Raw genomic sequence first — 15,559 nt, 5'->3', positions numbered from 1 at the left:
CCGTGCGGGGGGTGCCGGTCCCGGTAACGCTGCCCCCGCCCGCTAGCGCCGCGCGCCGGCCCGGCCGCAGGGCAGCGACGCGCCGAGCCGAGCCGAGCCGAGCCGGCGCCGCGGGGACAGGCCAGGCCAGGCCAGGCCGCCGCGGGACACGGGCCCCAGGATGCCTGCCCCGCAGGCGGCAGGGCCGGGCTCCCAGGCGCGGGCAGCCCTTGGCCGGCCCCGGGGCTCCGCCGCCCCTCCCGCCCGCCCGCCCCCCCCCAGCACAGACGCGGCCAGCCAGCGTTCGTCAAACTGCTTTAATGTGGGAAGAGGAGGGGCGGGTGGCCGGGCGCCCTGGCCCCGGGCGGGTGTGCCTTTGGCCGCGGGGCGGCGCTCCGTGCCCTGCAGCCGCGCGGGGGCTCAGAGGTTGTTGAGCTCCAGCAGGGTCTGGTCCAGCACTTGGTGGATGCCCACGTTCTCCTCTTTGGCACTGGCCAGGTTCTCTGTAAGCACAAGGGACGACCACGCACCCGGCCACACACGCCGTGCCGCACCGCACCGCACCGCACCGCACCGCACCGCCGTCCGGACACACACACACACACACACACACACACACACACACACGCGAATGCACACGTCAGTGCAATGGCCACACCCCCGGAGCAGCGCCTGGGCGCAGCGGTGCTCTGGCAGCAGCTGGGGGACTAAGTGGGGATCGGGGCAGCGCTCCCATCGCCGTGCCCGGAGCACAGCTGACCCTGCCAGCACCACCTCTCAGTCCTGGGTCAGCGCCTCCCTAGCAGGGCCCAGTCCCTCCCTCCCTCCCTCCACGGCGCGTCCTACCTTGCAGAGCCCAGGGCCAGCGCAGGGGGGGCCTGCCCTGAGCACATCCACGGGGAGCAGGAGCGAGACAGCAGCTCAGGAGAGGCGGACAGGACAGCACAGCACAGCACAGGACAGGACAGCAGAAAGAACCGAGCTGCAGGACTACTTCTAGCTGTCCTGCGCAGAGTGGACTGGGGCAGGAGCAAAGGCCCCAGGCTCCCTGCAGCACCCAGCGCTGGGAGGTGGGGATGGAGGGCCCTGGGCACCGCACAACATCCAGTGCTGGGAGATGGGGATAGAGGGCCCTGGGCACCGCACAATGCCCAGTGCTGGGAGATGGGAGTCGAGGGCCCTGGGCACCGCACAACGTCCAGTGCTGGGAGATGGGGGTCGAGGGCCCTGGGCACCGCACAATGCCCAGTGCTGGGAGATGGGAGTCGAGGGCCCTGGGCACCGCACAACGTCCAGTGCTGGGAGATGGGGGTCGAGGGCCCCGGGCACCGCACAATGCCCAGTGCTGGGAGATGGGGGTCGAGGGCCCCGGGCTCCGCACAATGCCCAGTGCTGGGAGATGGGGGTCGAGGGCCCTGGGCACCGCACAATGCCCAGTGCTGGGAGATGGGGGTCGAGGGCCCTGGGCACCGCACAACGTCCAGTGCTGGGAGATGGGGGTCGAGGGCCCCGGGCACCGCACAACGTCCAGTGCTGGGAGATGGGGGTCGAGGGCCCCGGGCACCGCACAACGTCCAGTGCTGGGAGATGGGGATGGAGGGCCCCGGGCTCCGCACAATGCCCAGTGCTGGGAGATGGGGATGGAGGGCCCCGGGCTCCCTGCAGCACCCAGTCCTGGGAGAGGCCAGGACAGGAGCAGCTTGGAGCACTGTCCGACTCCCTGACACGTCAGTGCACCAGGGTAGTCCCATCCTGAGCTCTACAGCCTCTGCCCTGGTGGGGCAGGCTAGGGCCAGAGCAGCTGAAAGTCTCTCTCCTGGCCAGCATCCCTGCCCTGCTTCTACAGCACCTCCTGCTAGCTTGCTCCTGTGGCCATATGGTTGAGGGCAAGTGAAACTTGGGGGCATCTGAACCCTAAGCCTCTGGGCTTGGGCCTGCACACAGGATGCCTGCCAAATTGTCTAGAAGCATTTGAAGCCCCAGGTGGGAGTGGAGGCTGTTTGCTGGTAACAGGGTCACTTATGGTTCTCGAATGACTCACAGACTTGGAATTGATTTGGCTTGGAACACAAAAAACTTTCCTTGAAAAAGAGAAAAACCCTCCAGCTGGGCACCCCATCAAGAGCCCCTGGTCTTGCCCCACAGCCCCCTGGCTGGGGCTAGGTTTTCATAGATGTTAGGGTCAGAAAGGACCTCAATAGATCATCGAATCCGACCCCCCCAGGGTAGCAGGGAGCTCTTCCCTGTCGGTCCACCCTGGAGCAACCCTGGGAGAGGCAGGGCCTGCAAGGGCTGGCTGTGGTCAGAAGAGAGCTCTGCCCGCGCGTGGCCTGTTAAGGAATTCCCGGCTGTGCAAGGTGGAGACGGGCTGCTGCCATCCTCCGACTGGGGCGCCCTGCGCTTGGGCAGGCAGGATTGAGGGTTCTCAGCCAGCTGGGCATCCCATCCCATGCTGGGGCTGCCCAACAGGGCAGAGGCCTCTGGGTCTGGCCATGGCAAGGACAGGCTCCTTTCCGGGGCGCGCAGAGCCACAGGCTGACTGCGGTGCAAGGCAGCAAGCCCAGAGCCAACAGGAGGGAGTGGGCAGACCCTGTGGCACTGGGCGGGAATGTGGCATCGGTGCAGCCTGGGCTGTGGTCGGAGAGGCAGGGGGCCAAGGAGGGTTCAACCCAGCGGGCACAGGCCAATGGCAGGAGCAGAGCCAGGGAGCTGGGGCACGGATTCCCTGCTCAGTTGTTAAGTTCATTAAGGATGACCCGCAGCTCATTAGTGAGAACACGGTTTTTCTCCGCCTCCTGCCGGGAGCGCTCTATGGAAAACAGAGGTGTCAGCAGCAGCAGCAGAGAAAGAGAAAGAGAGAAAGAGAGGAGAGTGTTAGTGCAGAGAAAGTCACGTTAGTGCAAGAGAAAGTCACATGTGGAGACCAGAGCCAGGCAGGGACCTGTGTTTGCCTCAAAGGAGAAGCAGTGTGGCCTGGAGAGAGCCTGGAGCGAGAGGCAGATCTGGGTGGGGGTTTAGCTCATCCTGGCTGGGGTGAACCCATTCCCGTGGTGGGGCAGACTGCATGGAGGAGATCCAAACTGACACTGAGCTGAGCTCTGGGCCAAGAGTGCAAAGCTGAACCCCACGGAGGAGTTTCCCCTCTTCCAGGAGGCACTGGTGCTGTCCCCCACCAGGCACGGGGGCAGGGGCCAGGCAGGCTGACAGGAGCTGTGTCTGGGGCAACTCCTGGGCAGAGCAGGGGATGGGACCACATCAGCAGTGATGGAGTCACAGGACAGGGAAGAAGGATTGACCCCATGAGTGTGGGCCCTCGCAGGAGCTGTTGTCCTGCCCCGGGGCTCCCTCCTAGGCCAAGGGCAGGCATGAGAATGAGACAGCAGTGGAAATGAGAGTGGGAGCAGGGGGAGGGAGGCAGCAGCATGAAGAAACCAAGGAGAAACGGAGGAAAGAGAATGCTTTATTGAGACCAACTCAGTGGGACAGAAGAGAAAGGAAAAGTCATGAGATGCAAATGAAACAGCGATGGGCAGAGGACAGAGGATGCAGCAGCACCAGGGCAGCCCCCACCCCACCGCAGCAGGGACCTGGCTTCTGGCCAGGTCAGCCCCAGCAGTGGCGGAGCAGGCGGATGTGCTTGGATGACACGGAGCCCCAGTCGTCCCCTCCCAGCCCCACTGTGAGCACCTTGCTTGGGCTATGGCTCCTGCTTCCCCTGCCCCCTGCCCAGCTGCCCTGAGCCCCAGGGCTTGGCCTCTCAGCAGGGCAGGCGGTGGGGGCCCCTCCTGCTGTACCAGTGGGCCCCTACACCCAGCACCTCCCCCAGGCTGTGGCTGACAGAGGGGGAATCCCTGGACAGGAGGCAGCAACACAAAGCAGGTCTCCCCCCTACCCCCCAGGAGCTTCCCAGCCCCTCGCCTGAGCACTCACACCTGACAGCACTGGGGCCTGAAGACATAGAGAGAGGACAGACAGATGGACAGGCAGGCAGGGGGGCTGGGTGGGGAGCAGCCAGGGTGACCCAGGGGCGGGCAGGCAGGCAGGTGGGGGCAGGACGGACGGACAGACAGGCAGGGCAGAGCAGGGCGTTGGTGCGCGAGTGGCTCAGAGGGAGGTGATGTCGTTAAGTGCATTGTCCAGCTCCTCGCTGATGGCCTTATACTTCATCTTCTGGGCATACACCTCGTCTGCAGGCAGGAGGAGGGCGCGGGGGCACAGTGTGGGGCGGAGCAGGACAGTGGGGGTGCGGGGGGCAGGGAGTGGTGGGAGAAAGAGAGAGAGTGAATGTGAGAGAGTGAGAGACCCCAGTGCAGGGGGACGGGGCTGGGGCAGGGGCAGGCCACACGTGCTCTCACACACACACACACACAGACCTGGCACGGGCAGGCAAGGCCCCCATGGCTGCCAGGGGCCCCGCGCTCAGCACCTCCTCCCCAGCACGTTCCCCCATCACCCCTTCCTGGGGCCTGTGCCCTGGGCCAACCCGCCTGCTGGGCCCGCCAGGGGTCTGCCCGGCCCAGAATCAGCCCTGTCTGAACCACCCCAGTCCAATTCCCCCAGTGGGGCAGTACAGCTGCTCTGGGGGCCAGTTTCTACCCTCAGGGGCAGGGGTTCCTTCCCAACCCTGACCCAAGCTCCCCCATGCTACCACATCAGCCACGGCCCCCCACCCCGTTCCCCATGGCTGCAAAAACTGCTTCCATCCTCCACGTAGCCCCATCGCACCCTGGGGTCCCCCACATGCCTTGCTATGGCCGGGGCAGACCCTCCTCACCTGCCTGGCACCCCTCAGCGCCCTGCCCCCTCCCTGGCCCCTGGCTGCAGGCATGAGTGAGGTAGACTGGGCACATGCCCGGGGTCTGAGACCCAGGAACAGCTCTACTCATCAGGGGTGCGTTACCTTCCAAGTCATCAATGGTTTTCTCCAGCTTCGCCACCGAGCGCTCTGCAAACTCCGCTCGGGTCTCAGCCTGCAGTGGGAAATGGGTGTCAGCTCCAGGGCCAACACGGGGTGGCAGCTGTGGCAGGCAGGAGCAGGCCCCGGACCAGCACTGCCCATGCATGGATCCCGATGCAGGACTGGACCTGGTTTGTCCTGGCACTGGGTACTGCCAGGTTGTCTGCACCCACCCTGGGACTTGCTTCCCAGTCTCTTGGGAGCTGATTCTTCCTGATTTGCTGTATCCAAGGTCTGGGTGGACCTGGACCCCCCTGCCAGTCTTGCGGCAGTCTTTCAGCTCTGGAACCCCAGACAAAGTGGGGTTCAGACCCTGGCTCTGCCCCTCACAGGGCCGGCAGCAATCCGGCTCCACTCCAGAACAGTGGCACCTACCCCACCCTGGTGCCCAGGGCTGGGGCTGGCCCCTGCAGGCATGTGGGTCACCTGCCCACTGCAGGGGTGATAGGAACTGTGGACAAGGGTCTGGATACACCCAGGTTTGGGCTTGCTGACCCAGGGTGGCCACTGGTCCAGGTGCCCAGGCAGGGTCCATGCCCTCCCCACTCTGCTCCAGGGCCTCTCACCTCTTTCAGTTTCTCTGTTAGAATCTTGATCTCCTCCTCGTATTTGTCTTCCTTGGTGGAGTACTGTGGAGAGAAACACGTGTGAGCCCTGCAGCACCGGGCTCCCGTTTGCACAGGGACCGGCACTGCCCCCCAACGCTCACCCCCTCCCAGCCCCAGGGGCAGGCACTGCTGCCAGGCCGGCTCCTACCTTGTCGGCCTGGGCCTCCAGGGACTTCAAGTTGTTGGTGACAATTTTCAGCTCTTCCTCTAGGTCCCCACATTTACTACATCCCAGGGGCAAGGGACAGCAGAGGAGACAGCATGGGAGAGGACAGCAGAGAGGGAGCAGGGAGCAAAGGAAGGAAGGAAGGAAGGAAGGAAGGAAAGGAGAGAACAAGAGAACAAGTTCAGAGGACAGAAACCGGTGCAATTGGGTGGAGAGGAAGCGACAGCTGCCATGGCCCGTGCCCTGCGTCCACATGTCTGGTGCCCTTGTGACAGTCGTCCTTGCTCTCCTGCAGCCACTCAGGTCCAGGAGAGTCCAGCAGCCACATGCACACGTACAGCCCAGGGGAGCAGGCTGCTTTGTGGGCAGGGGCAAAGGCCTGGGTGGGTCACCTGCTCAGCTGTGGCCAGGACAGGTACATGGGAACCTGTAACCATCACCGATGCCAACCCCAACCCAGAGGTTTCTCCTTCCACAGCCCCAGAGGGCTGCAATGGGGGGCCAGACTGTGGAGGACAGGCCATGAGGCTTCCAGGTGCGGCCACACCAGCACCCAGCTCCAGGCATTGCCTCCACCCGTCTGCCCCAGGGCCCAGGCCCAAGGCAGCTGCAGGACAGTGAGGAGCAGGAAGCCGAGATCCTTGTGCAGAGATGAGGGGAGAGAGGAGGCCAGAGGAACAGAGAGGGGCAGAGGAAGCAGCGTCTCCCAGCCCTGCCCAGTACCTCTTCCTCTGAGGCGATCAGGGACTTGAGGGTCTGGTCCATGGTCCGCAGCTCTTCTTCCAGCTGCCTCATACGGCTGCGGGGAGGGGGCATCGTGGGGAGGTGGGGAACCGAGCAGAGAACATGGTCAAACACTCGCTCCTCACACCTGGGCCCCAGCTGGGCAAGAGGACGAGACAGGACAGAGCAGCCGTGGGGCAGGTCTGGTGGCCAGGCAGAAAGTGCAGGGGTCCTGGGCCGGGCCCAGCCCCAGGAGCCCTTGGAGCCCAGGCCAGCTGGGCTGGGTGGACTAGCAGCACTGGGCTCCCAAGCTAGTGCCTGACTGGGGTCCCTGCACAGCTTGGGGGTGGAGGCGGCCACTGGGCCTGCAATCATCGTGTGGTCGATCCCCCCCAGATCTTGCGGGCATTGGCACTCACCTCTCTGCAACCTCTGCTCTCTCCTCAGAGCGCTCCAGCTCCCCCTCAATGACCACCAGTTTGCGGGCAACCTGTCAGCAACAGCAGAGGGGAAGGTTACCCCAGGTGCCTATGCACACAGCCAGGGTCATGTGGGGCCCAGGGGCAGCGCACGCGTGTGTCTGCATGAATGAGGAAGGGTGGCAGGGACCCCCCAGCACACAGGCCGGGGGTGCAATGAGTGGTGTCCCTAGCGGCAGGCGCATGGCCTGGCTGCAGAGGTGTAGGCAATGAGGAGAGAGGGTACCACGTGGGCTGGACAGGGGACCCCATGGCAGGAGCTGCTTCGGTGGGCTCTGCTCTCTCTGGAGCTCTCCCTGGGGAAGGGGTGTCAGGGGCAGACCCAGGGATCTGGGCACAGGCCCCTTGACAGGAGCTGTGGCCCCAGGGCTAGTGGTCGGATGCTCACCTCCTCGTATTTGCGGTCGGCCTCCTCCGCTATGTGCTTGGCCTCTTTCAGCTGCATCTCCTGGAGCTCCATCTTCTCCTCGTCCTTCATGGCCCTGTTCTCGATGACCTTCATGCCTCTGATGAGAACCCAGACCCGACCATCACTGCCACGACCCATGTAGCACACGGCTCACCCCACGTACCTCCAGCCTGCCAGAGCAGCTCCAGCAGGAGACCCACCCATAGCCACGGCCCCCAGCAGACCCAGGCTCCCAGCCCAGCGCGGGACCCAGGCCATCTCCCTCCTTAGGGAGCTTCTGCTTAGCGAGTGATGGGGTGGCACCAGGACCTACAGTGCCATGGGCAGGGGAGGAGCTGACAGAGCCCAAGCTAGCGTCCTGGAGCTGGCACGGCCCCTTGGTGCCGGCAATGTAGCTGCATCCCCAGGGCAGGGTGAGGGCCGGCAGCCATGCCTCAGCACAGCCACGGGCTGGTCCCCACGTCTGTCCTTTGAGGCGCCTGCAGGAGTGCAGCCTCTCACCTGGCCAGGGCGAGCGGGGCGCTAGCCAGGTTCCCATGGCCAGGACTGGCTCCTCGCCATGCTCAGGTATAATTTACCCAATGGCCTGAGTTCATCCTGCCCTCTGCTCTGCTCCCTCCCAGCCCCCCACAGCCACACCCTCGCTCCTCTTTGCCTGTCTCTCCATCTTCCCTGCCCTTGTGCCAGAACAGTGTTAGGGCAGTGACTGCATCATCCTTACACTCCAGAGTCAATGCCCCCCAGGAGGGTCAGAGGATGCAGGACAGGCCACCCTTCTCGCCACTGCAGGGTCACACATTGCCCTGGGGACACTGGGGACCTTTACACTAGAAGCTGCTGGCTCTGGAGAGAGAAGGCCTATTGGACCCCAATGGCCTTGGTCACCCAAAAGGCCGTCAGCCTCTGGCAACCCAAACCCTAACCCCCAACTTGTGGCTGCCCCAGAGACCCAAAGCCCCAGGATAGGACTGGGCAGGAACCTGGTCGCTGGGAGATGGGGGGTGAGAAGCATCCTGGGGACACCTCCTGTCCCCGCCACTCACCTCTCGCTCTCATCAGCTGCCTTCTCTGCCTCCTCCAGCTTCTGCAGTGCAGTGGCCAGGCGCTCCTGGGCCCGGTCTAGCTCCTCCTCTACCAGCTGGATGCGGCGGTTCAGGGAGGCCACCTCTGCCTCAGCCTGGGGGGAAGCAGCACCAGGGTCACCTCAGCATTGCTGGGCCCTGCCCAGACTCGGCCTTGGGGATGGCTGAACACCCAGACCTGGCCCTACATTTGCAGGGGGGCACAGACTGTGCCCCAGGCCTGCCTCCCCCTTGGGAGACTGGCTGAGCACCAAGGACCCTCCACAGCTTAGCACTGAGACCCTGCCCCCAACACCCCAAATCACGTGCAGCACCAGGCAGCAGCGAGTCCCAGGGGTAACAGGCACCGGGGACACGGGTCTTCCTGTCCCTGCACATGTGGTGGCCGTGCCAAACGCTCCTAGCTCTGCACCCCCTCCTCTGCTTCCCCAGAGATACCGACTGTCCCTGCATGCTCGCCTCTGCAGGCACGCCATGTCGCCCACCCCACTGTGCTGCCCAAGTGCCCTTACCCCTGCCAGCCCCACAGGGACATGCTTGAGGCTGGGGACCTGCGCCACAGGCAGGACACCCCAGGGTCTCACACTGATACCAGCACATTCAGGCCCCTCCAGCCCCAGAGTACTGCCTGCTTCTTGACCACACAACACAGCCCAGACCTGGCACCAGCACCCAGCCCTGAGCCAGCCCGGGGACCCCGCACACACCCCCAGGTCAGCGGGGCCGGGATGCCTCCTGCAGCACATGGCCTGGCGTGGTATTGGGGCTGTGGCATGAGTAACGGAGCAGGAATGCCCAGCCTGGCCCGCAAGGATTCGCTCCCAAAAAGGAGATGGAACAACTTGTGGATTTCCTGTTTACTGAGGCCACTGGCCCAGCAAGCAGCTCCCACGTGGGACAACCCTCCCCCTCCGCAGCAGCTCTGGCAGGAGCAGGCTGGGCAGGGCCAGGAACTGGGGTCCACACTGGTCCCAGGGTGCTTGCTGCTCCCTGCCCCAGTTCTGAGTTGCTCCTTGGCCTCCGCCCACCAGGCTTGGCTGAGCCAGGCCAGGCCCAGGCTGATTTATGGCAGCAAGGGGAGGGTCCCCGTCAGCAGGGACAATGGAGCAGACGCCTCCCAGGCTGGCCCCTTGCCAAGGCCAGGCTGGAAAGACCCAGCGCCTGGTTCCCAGGCTCCAGGGCGGGAGGGGAACGGGGAGGGCAGAAGAGAGGCTGGGAGCACAGCACGGTGGCACTGGTCGGGAGGGCACTGGGAACCAGGGGCAGATGAACTGGCGGGGTGTGGGGGGGGGACATACCTGCCCATCCCCCCTGTGCTGCCCCTTCCACAGGCTGCAGGGCTGGATTTGAACCAGGACCAGGAACCACAAAGCTGTGCATGGCCCTGCCAGGCCCCAGGGCATGGGGTCACGGGTGTGAACAGCTACCCCTGCCCACAGCACTGGGCCCCTGCAGAGGGCTGACTGGAGCCCCTGTCCGGCCACGGTTACTCCCCCTCTGGCCACACTGAGGCCTGGGTCTGGGGTCTCCTGACATTTGGGCACAGAGCTGTGGCTGGACTGGGACAGCTCTGGCTCCAGCTCCCAGGTTGGTCAGGCCCAGCCTGCAGGTTGCAGGGCAACAGAAGCCCAGCGTGGCCCTTCCACAGGGCTGCAGAGCCCCACTTGTCAGAGCTGGGGTCAGGGCTGGAGCTGGGTGGCCCGCTGCCCCTGAGACCCCTCAGCTGGGCCCCCATGGGCCCTGGGACTAGGGTAGGGCCAGAGACAGCAAGGGCCCTGCTGAGCTAGCAGGTCTGCACCTGGGGGGCTGGAACCAGGGAGGGGGAGGGTGGGGATGGGGATGGCCACAGGGCAGCAGCCACCAGCCCCAGCCCCGGCAGCCAGGTCAGGAGTGCAGAGGGAAGGCCCCTGGGCCCAGCAAGCCCAATGCCTGTGGCAGGACCACACCCACCACCCTGCGCCAGCCTCTGCCTCCACACCACTGCCTTCAGCCCTGCAGGGACCAGGCTCTTGCCCATCCCTGCCCTGCCCAACCTGGCTCCCGGCTGCCAGCACCAGCACCAGCCGCTTTCCCGCGGTGCCCGGAACTGGGTCAGCGCCTCGACCCGCATGACGCCGCGGGGAACCTGAGCTCCCCGCACCACACGGCAGCTGGGAGGGCAAACGGGATCCAGGACCAGGGCTGTGGCTGCAGCCATCTGGGCTGGGCTGGGTGCAGTGCAAAGGTGCTGCCTTGCTCCAAAGGGATGCAGAGGGGCTCTGGGCCCAGCTGGGTACAGGGGCACTTGGCACAGAGCAGTCTCCAGAGCCCCGGGGCAGCTGGGCCACAGGCCTTGCTAGGGAGTCCCGGGGGATGTGCCCATGGCATTAGGAGGCTGTGGGAAGAGCCCGTGGACCTGCAGTCTGAGCCGCCGCCCAGTGGCCCCTGGCCACCGGCACGCCCGTGGGCCGGAGACGCTGGCGCCCTGCAGGGGCCGGGTCACATCGGCCCTGGGGCTCGCTCCCGCGGGCGGCGGGGCAGGGGGACCTTCCCCATTTGCCCCCGGCCCCGGCCCGGCCCGGCCCGCCGCATTCCCGCGCGTCTGGGAAAGGGGGGCGCCCGCGGCGCAGGGGCCGGGGCCGGTGCGGGGCGCGGCCTCACCCGCTCGCGGGCCTGGCGCTCCGCATCCACGTCCCGCTGCAGGTGCTCGGCGCGCTCCTCCGCCTCGTCCGCCACCTGCTGCAGGCTCTGGATCTTCTTCTTCACCGCCTCGATGGAGCCGCTCCCGGCCATCCCGCCCCGGCCCGGCCGCGGGATCGGGCCGCTGCGGGGAACCGCGGGTCGCCTCGCCGCGCCGCGCCGCCCTTTGTGGGGCCGCTCCCGCCACCGCCACCGCCCGCAGGAAGCTCAGGACACGGCCGCTCCCTCCCCCCGCGCCTTCATCCCTTTCCTGCTCCTCCTCCTCCTCCATCCGCCGCTCCCAGTCCCGCGCCGTGCCCGCCCCTTAAAGTGCCAGCGCCAGCGCCGAGCACCGGCCCCGAGCCGCGGGTCCCGCACGCACCCCGCCCGGATCGGGCCCCGCTGCCCCGCGGGCGAGAGGCCGGGCAGGCGCCGCGCACCCGTGCACCCCGGCCCAGCTCGCCCCGGGAACCCGCGGGGTGGCTCGAGATCAACCCCCGGGGACCTCCCGCTCGGGTCCCAGCCCCACGCGAACCACTGGCGGGGGATGGGGGGGCACCTCCACGAGACAAGGCGGGGCAGGGGCCGGATCCGCAGGGAACCCGCACAGCTGCCCCGCCCCGGGAGGGAGGCCCGGCAGCGCGGCCGGCCGCTGGGATCGCCAAATAAGAGCAAAGTCCGCGGCAGGGGTGGGATCGGCTCGGCCCGCCCCGCACGGGAACCCCCTGCCGCCGAGACGCGGCCGGCAGCCCCCGCCCGGCCCGGCTCGGCCCGGCTCCGCAGCGCCCCGCCGGCTCCTACCCCGCAGCCCCGGCCCGGCCCGGCCCCGCAGCGCCCCCGCCGGCTCCTACCCCGCAGCCCCGGCCCGGCCCGCAGCGCCCCGCCGGCTCCTATCCCGCAGCCCCGGGCCGGCCCCGCAGCGCCCCGCCGGCTCCTACCCCGCAGCCCCGGCCCGGCCCGCAGCGCCCCGTCGGCTCCTACCCCGCAGCCCCGGCCTGGCCCCGCAGCGCCCCCGCCGGCTCCTACCCCGCAGCCCCGGCCCGGCCCGCAGCGCCCCGCCGGCTCCTATCCCGCAGCCCCGGGCCGGCCCCGCAGCGCCCCGCCGGCTCCTACCCCGCAGCCCCGGCCCGGCCCGCAGCGCCCCGCCGGCTCCTATCCCGCAGCCCCGGGCCGGCCCCGCAGCGCCCCCGCCGGCTCCTACCCCGCAGCCCCGGCCCGGCCCGCAGCGCCCCGCCGGCTCCTATCCCGCAGCCCCGGGCCGGCCCCGCAGCGCCCCGCCGGCTCCTACCCCGCAGCCCCGGCCCGGCCCGCAGCGCCCCGCCGGCTCCTATCCCGCAGCCCCGGGCCGGCCCCGCAGCGCCCCCGCCGGCTCCTACCCCGCAGCCCCGGCCCGGCCCGCAGCGCCCCGCCGGCTCCCATCCCGCAGCCCCGGGCCGGCCCCGCAGCGCCCCCGCCGGCTCCTACCCCGCAGCCCCGGCCCGGCCCCGCAGCGCCCCGCCGCTCCTACCCCGCAGCCCCGGGCCGGGCGCAGCGCCCCGCCGGCTCCTACCCCGCAGCCCCCGCCCCGCCCCGCAATGCCCCCGCCAGGAGCGCAGGGACGGTGCAGTCAGCAGGGCCCCGCTCTCCCAGCTCGGTCCCTCCAGCCTAGGTGCGGGGAGGAGACTGGGCGAGACACCCGCGCTCGTGGCTCTGAGCTGGCTGGGGCCGGGGGACCAGGGGCAAGGTGACCAGACCAGACCAGACCTCCTCGCCCCAGCCCTGGGCAAACGGGCTTCAGGTGACCTGGCTCCACAGAGGTCAAGGAGAAACTCCCACTGGTGTCCATGGGGCCTGAACCCTGCAGGAACCCACCAGGCCATGAGGAGCTGCGCCATGTCTGGCTCCATGGGGTGCCAAGGGAGGACCAGCCCCACGCTCCATGTGGGGCCATCCCAGGCCTGGGCAGCCCCAGCTGCAGGCCTAAGAGGTGCAGCAGCCTGCAGTGGCAGGAGCTGGCGTGGCCTGGGCCCATGACGGCACCACTCTGCCATGATGGCAGGGTCTGCACTGAGCCCAGAGGCCCCAGCCTGGCCCGGTTCAGCTCACAGCTCCCCCAGGCTTTGCCACATCACTGAAGCCAGAGGCCACGGCCCAGCCCACAGGAAGGCCCTGAGACAGCATGGCCTGTGGCATGTGGCTCCCGCGCAAACCCAAGGGACACGTGGCCATGGAACGCAGCATCCCCTCCACTCAGGGCAGTGGGGCCTGCCACTCATGGGGGCTGCCTCAAGCGCCTGCACAGAGCTGGCCTGGTGGGTGCCTCTGTGCCCTGAGGGAGGCCTTGGGATAGGGGTCACAGAACTGGGGCTGGATGGGACCTCAAGGGATCTGGTCGTGGCCCCTGGGAGTGCCTGTGCTGCTGCCCTGTCCAGGCCTGGGCTGCCTGCCCTGGGCACCTGCCTCCGGCCTGACGCCTCTCCCACATTTAACCTCAGGGACTGGCAGGGATCACAGGCTTTGCTCCCGCTCCCCAAACACCCAGTGGTCCCTGCTGGTCCCATGCCAGGCAGCCCCTTGCCGCAGCCGGAGTTGGCTTTCATCAAAGCAGGGCTGGATACAGCAAGAAGGGTTTATTTATAGGGTGTCAAATGCCCAGGGGGGCACAGTGGGCCATCCCACCCCACACCCCCTCAGGCTGTGCACAGCTGTTCCTGGCCGGCTCTCGGCCATTTCAACACCTTCCTTATGCCCTCCACCAGATCCGCTTTCTTGGGAGAGGCATAAATCAGAGCCCTATCACAAGCCATGGGGCCGTCCCTGGTGCGCCCACCCACAGAAAAAGGACTTCCCCACATGCAGGCAGGACCCTGTCCTCCAGCCCTGCCCCACGGGCACACAGCTGCCCCTGTCCCCACGCATCTCAGATCACCCGGAACAACCTAACAAGCGCCCGGGGACAGCTCCTGCACTCTGACAACTTTATGAGGTCAGCGCCTTGGGCCTGTGCCCGGACAGACTGGGCTGCCAAGGCGCTGCCCCATGCTAGGTGGCGCGGTGACAGCTCAATCCCATCCCAGCCTGTTACGCCCTGCCCTGTCTCCAGCCCAGGCCCCGTTACACTCGGAGCCCAGTTCAACACAATCGTCCCCAGTGGTGGGACCCCAGTGCCGCCCCCCCCAGCCCCCACCCCATGATCCCTGTGCCTGGGCACAGGCGGGAGCTACATACATCCGTGGCTTTCTTTTCTGCCTGCTCCAGCTTCTCCTGAGCATCCTTGACGTTCTCCGAGTACTTCTCCACCTCATCCTCCGTCCCCTTCAGCTTCTTCTGCAGACCCTGCTGCTCCTCCTCAAGCTGGACAGATAGAGCATGGCACGGTTAGGCACGGAGGGGCCCGGAGGGCCAGCAGGGCTGGGCACAATGTTCCCCCCACTGGGGGGATCAAGCTGGGGCAGAGGCAGACTCAACCCATAGCCCTGGCTTGGGCTGGGTGTGGGTTGCTGGGGCAGGCCAAGCCTGGGAAAGGAACAGGGGCATCCCAAGAACGTCTGGGACCCCTAGGAGGAGACATGGGGTGACCAGGGCAGCAGACCCAGGCCAGGCCCCTTTTGGGTGCCCGCCCTGTCCTCTCCCCGCCTGTCATTCAGTGCAGCTGTCACCCAGCTGTCCTTGGCTGCCTGGTTGGCCAGGGAGGGCCCGGGTGGGTAAAGGGCTCTGGGTGGGGGTCTCTAGGGCTGGGGGAGCTGAAGCCTCATCTGCACCCGCTGATCCTCTGCTTGAGCTCACGAGGCATGGGCAGGTCACAGAGAACTGAAGGGGGCGGGGGGCTCCGAGCAGGACACTGGGGCCCTGGGGGAGTCTGGTGTGGGGGTCGGGGCCTCAGGGAGGACTGGGTGCACCGGGGGCTGGCAGGGGGTGTTTGTGAGCGGGTTGGGTCTCAGGGGAGCTGGATGGGGGCTCTGGAGGGCTTAGGGCCCGGGGGCTGGCTGGGGATCCCGGGCGATCACAGTCCCGAGGGCGGGAGCTGGCCGGGAGTCTGGGGCAGTGGCCGGGGGTCCCGGGGCGGGCGCCCACCTGCTTGCAGCGATCCTCCGCCTGCTTCTTGTCGACCTCCGCCTGCTCGGCGCGGTCGATCGCGTTCTCCTTGTCCAGCTTCAGCATCTGCATCTTCTTCTTGATGGCGTCCATGGCTGCGGCGCGGGGCGGAGACCGGAGCGGAGAGGAGCGGAGCGGAGCGGGGCCGGGAGCGGGCGCGGACGCGGGGCGAGCGGGCACTGCGCCCCGGCGCCGCCGCCGCCGCCTAAAAGGCGGGGAGGGGCCGGGAGGAGCCGCAGGGACGGACCCTCCCCCGCCGCCGCCAAGCACCTTTTAGGGACAGGCTGCGAGCGGCGGGCGGGGCCGGGCCGGGCCGGGCCGGGGGCCGAGCTCCCGCACCCGCACCCGCACTCCGCAGCTCGGCCCCAGGACCTCTGCCCCCGCATCGCAGCACCCCGCACCTCCGTCCCCCAGGACCTCTGCG

General features: G+C 67.6%; 1 protein-coding gene across 12 annotated transcripts; it reads right to left on the bottom strand.

Annotated features, from left to right (window-relative positions):
* Positions 1–282: 282 nt before the first annotated feature.
* Positions 283–15,329, bottom strand: TPM2 (tropomyosin 2). Of its 12 annotated transcripts, none has more exons than XM_019485443.2 (9): positions 15,115–15,327; positions 14,269–14,394; positions 8,365–8,498; positions 7,301–7,418; positions 6,853–6,923; positions 5,693–5,768; positions 5,503–5,565; positions 4,880–4,949; positions 283–482 (listed from the first exon to the last, which is right to left on the bottom strand). In XM_019485443.2, the coding sequence occupies exons 1-9, from the start codon at positions 15,226–15,228 to the stop codon at positions 400–402; spliced, it is 855 nt and encodes a 284-aa protein (XP_019340988.1). In that variant the 5' UTR covers positions 15,229–15,327; the 3' UTR covers positions 283–399. The 12 variants fall into 12 exon arrangements, with proteins under 12 accessions (XP_019340988.1, XP_019340986.1, XP_019340992.1 ...); XM_019485441.2 differs by lacking the exon at positions 5,693–5,768 and adding an exon at positions 6,434–6,509 and having other exon boundaries at positions 15,115–15,322; XM_059725440.1 differs by lacking the exon at positions 283–482 and adding an exon at positions 2,596–2,788 and having other exon boundaries at positions 15,115–15,329.
* Positions 15,330–15,559: the final 230 nt, after the last annotated feature.

The sequence above is a fragment of the Alligator mississippiensis genome, chromosome 3, assembly GCF_030867095.1.
Source record: "Alligator mississippiensis isolate rAllMis1 chromosome 3, rAllMis1, whole genome shotgun sequence".
Classification (NCBI taxonomy): Eukaryota; Metazoa; Chordata; order Crocodylia; family Alligatoridae; genus Alligator; species Alligator mississippiensis.
The sequence above is the reverse complement of the archived record's forward strand: the minus strand, read 5'-3'. Positions and strand labels throughout refer to the sequence as shown.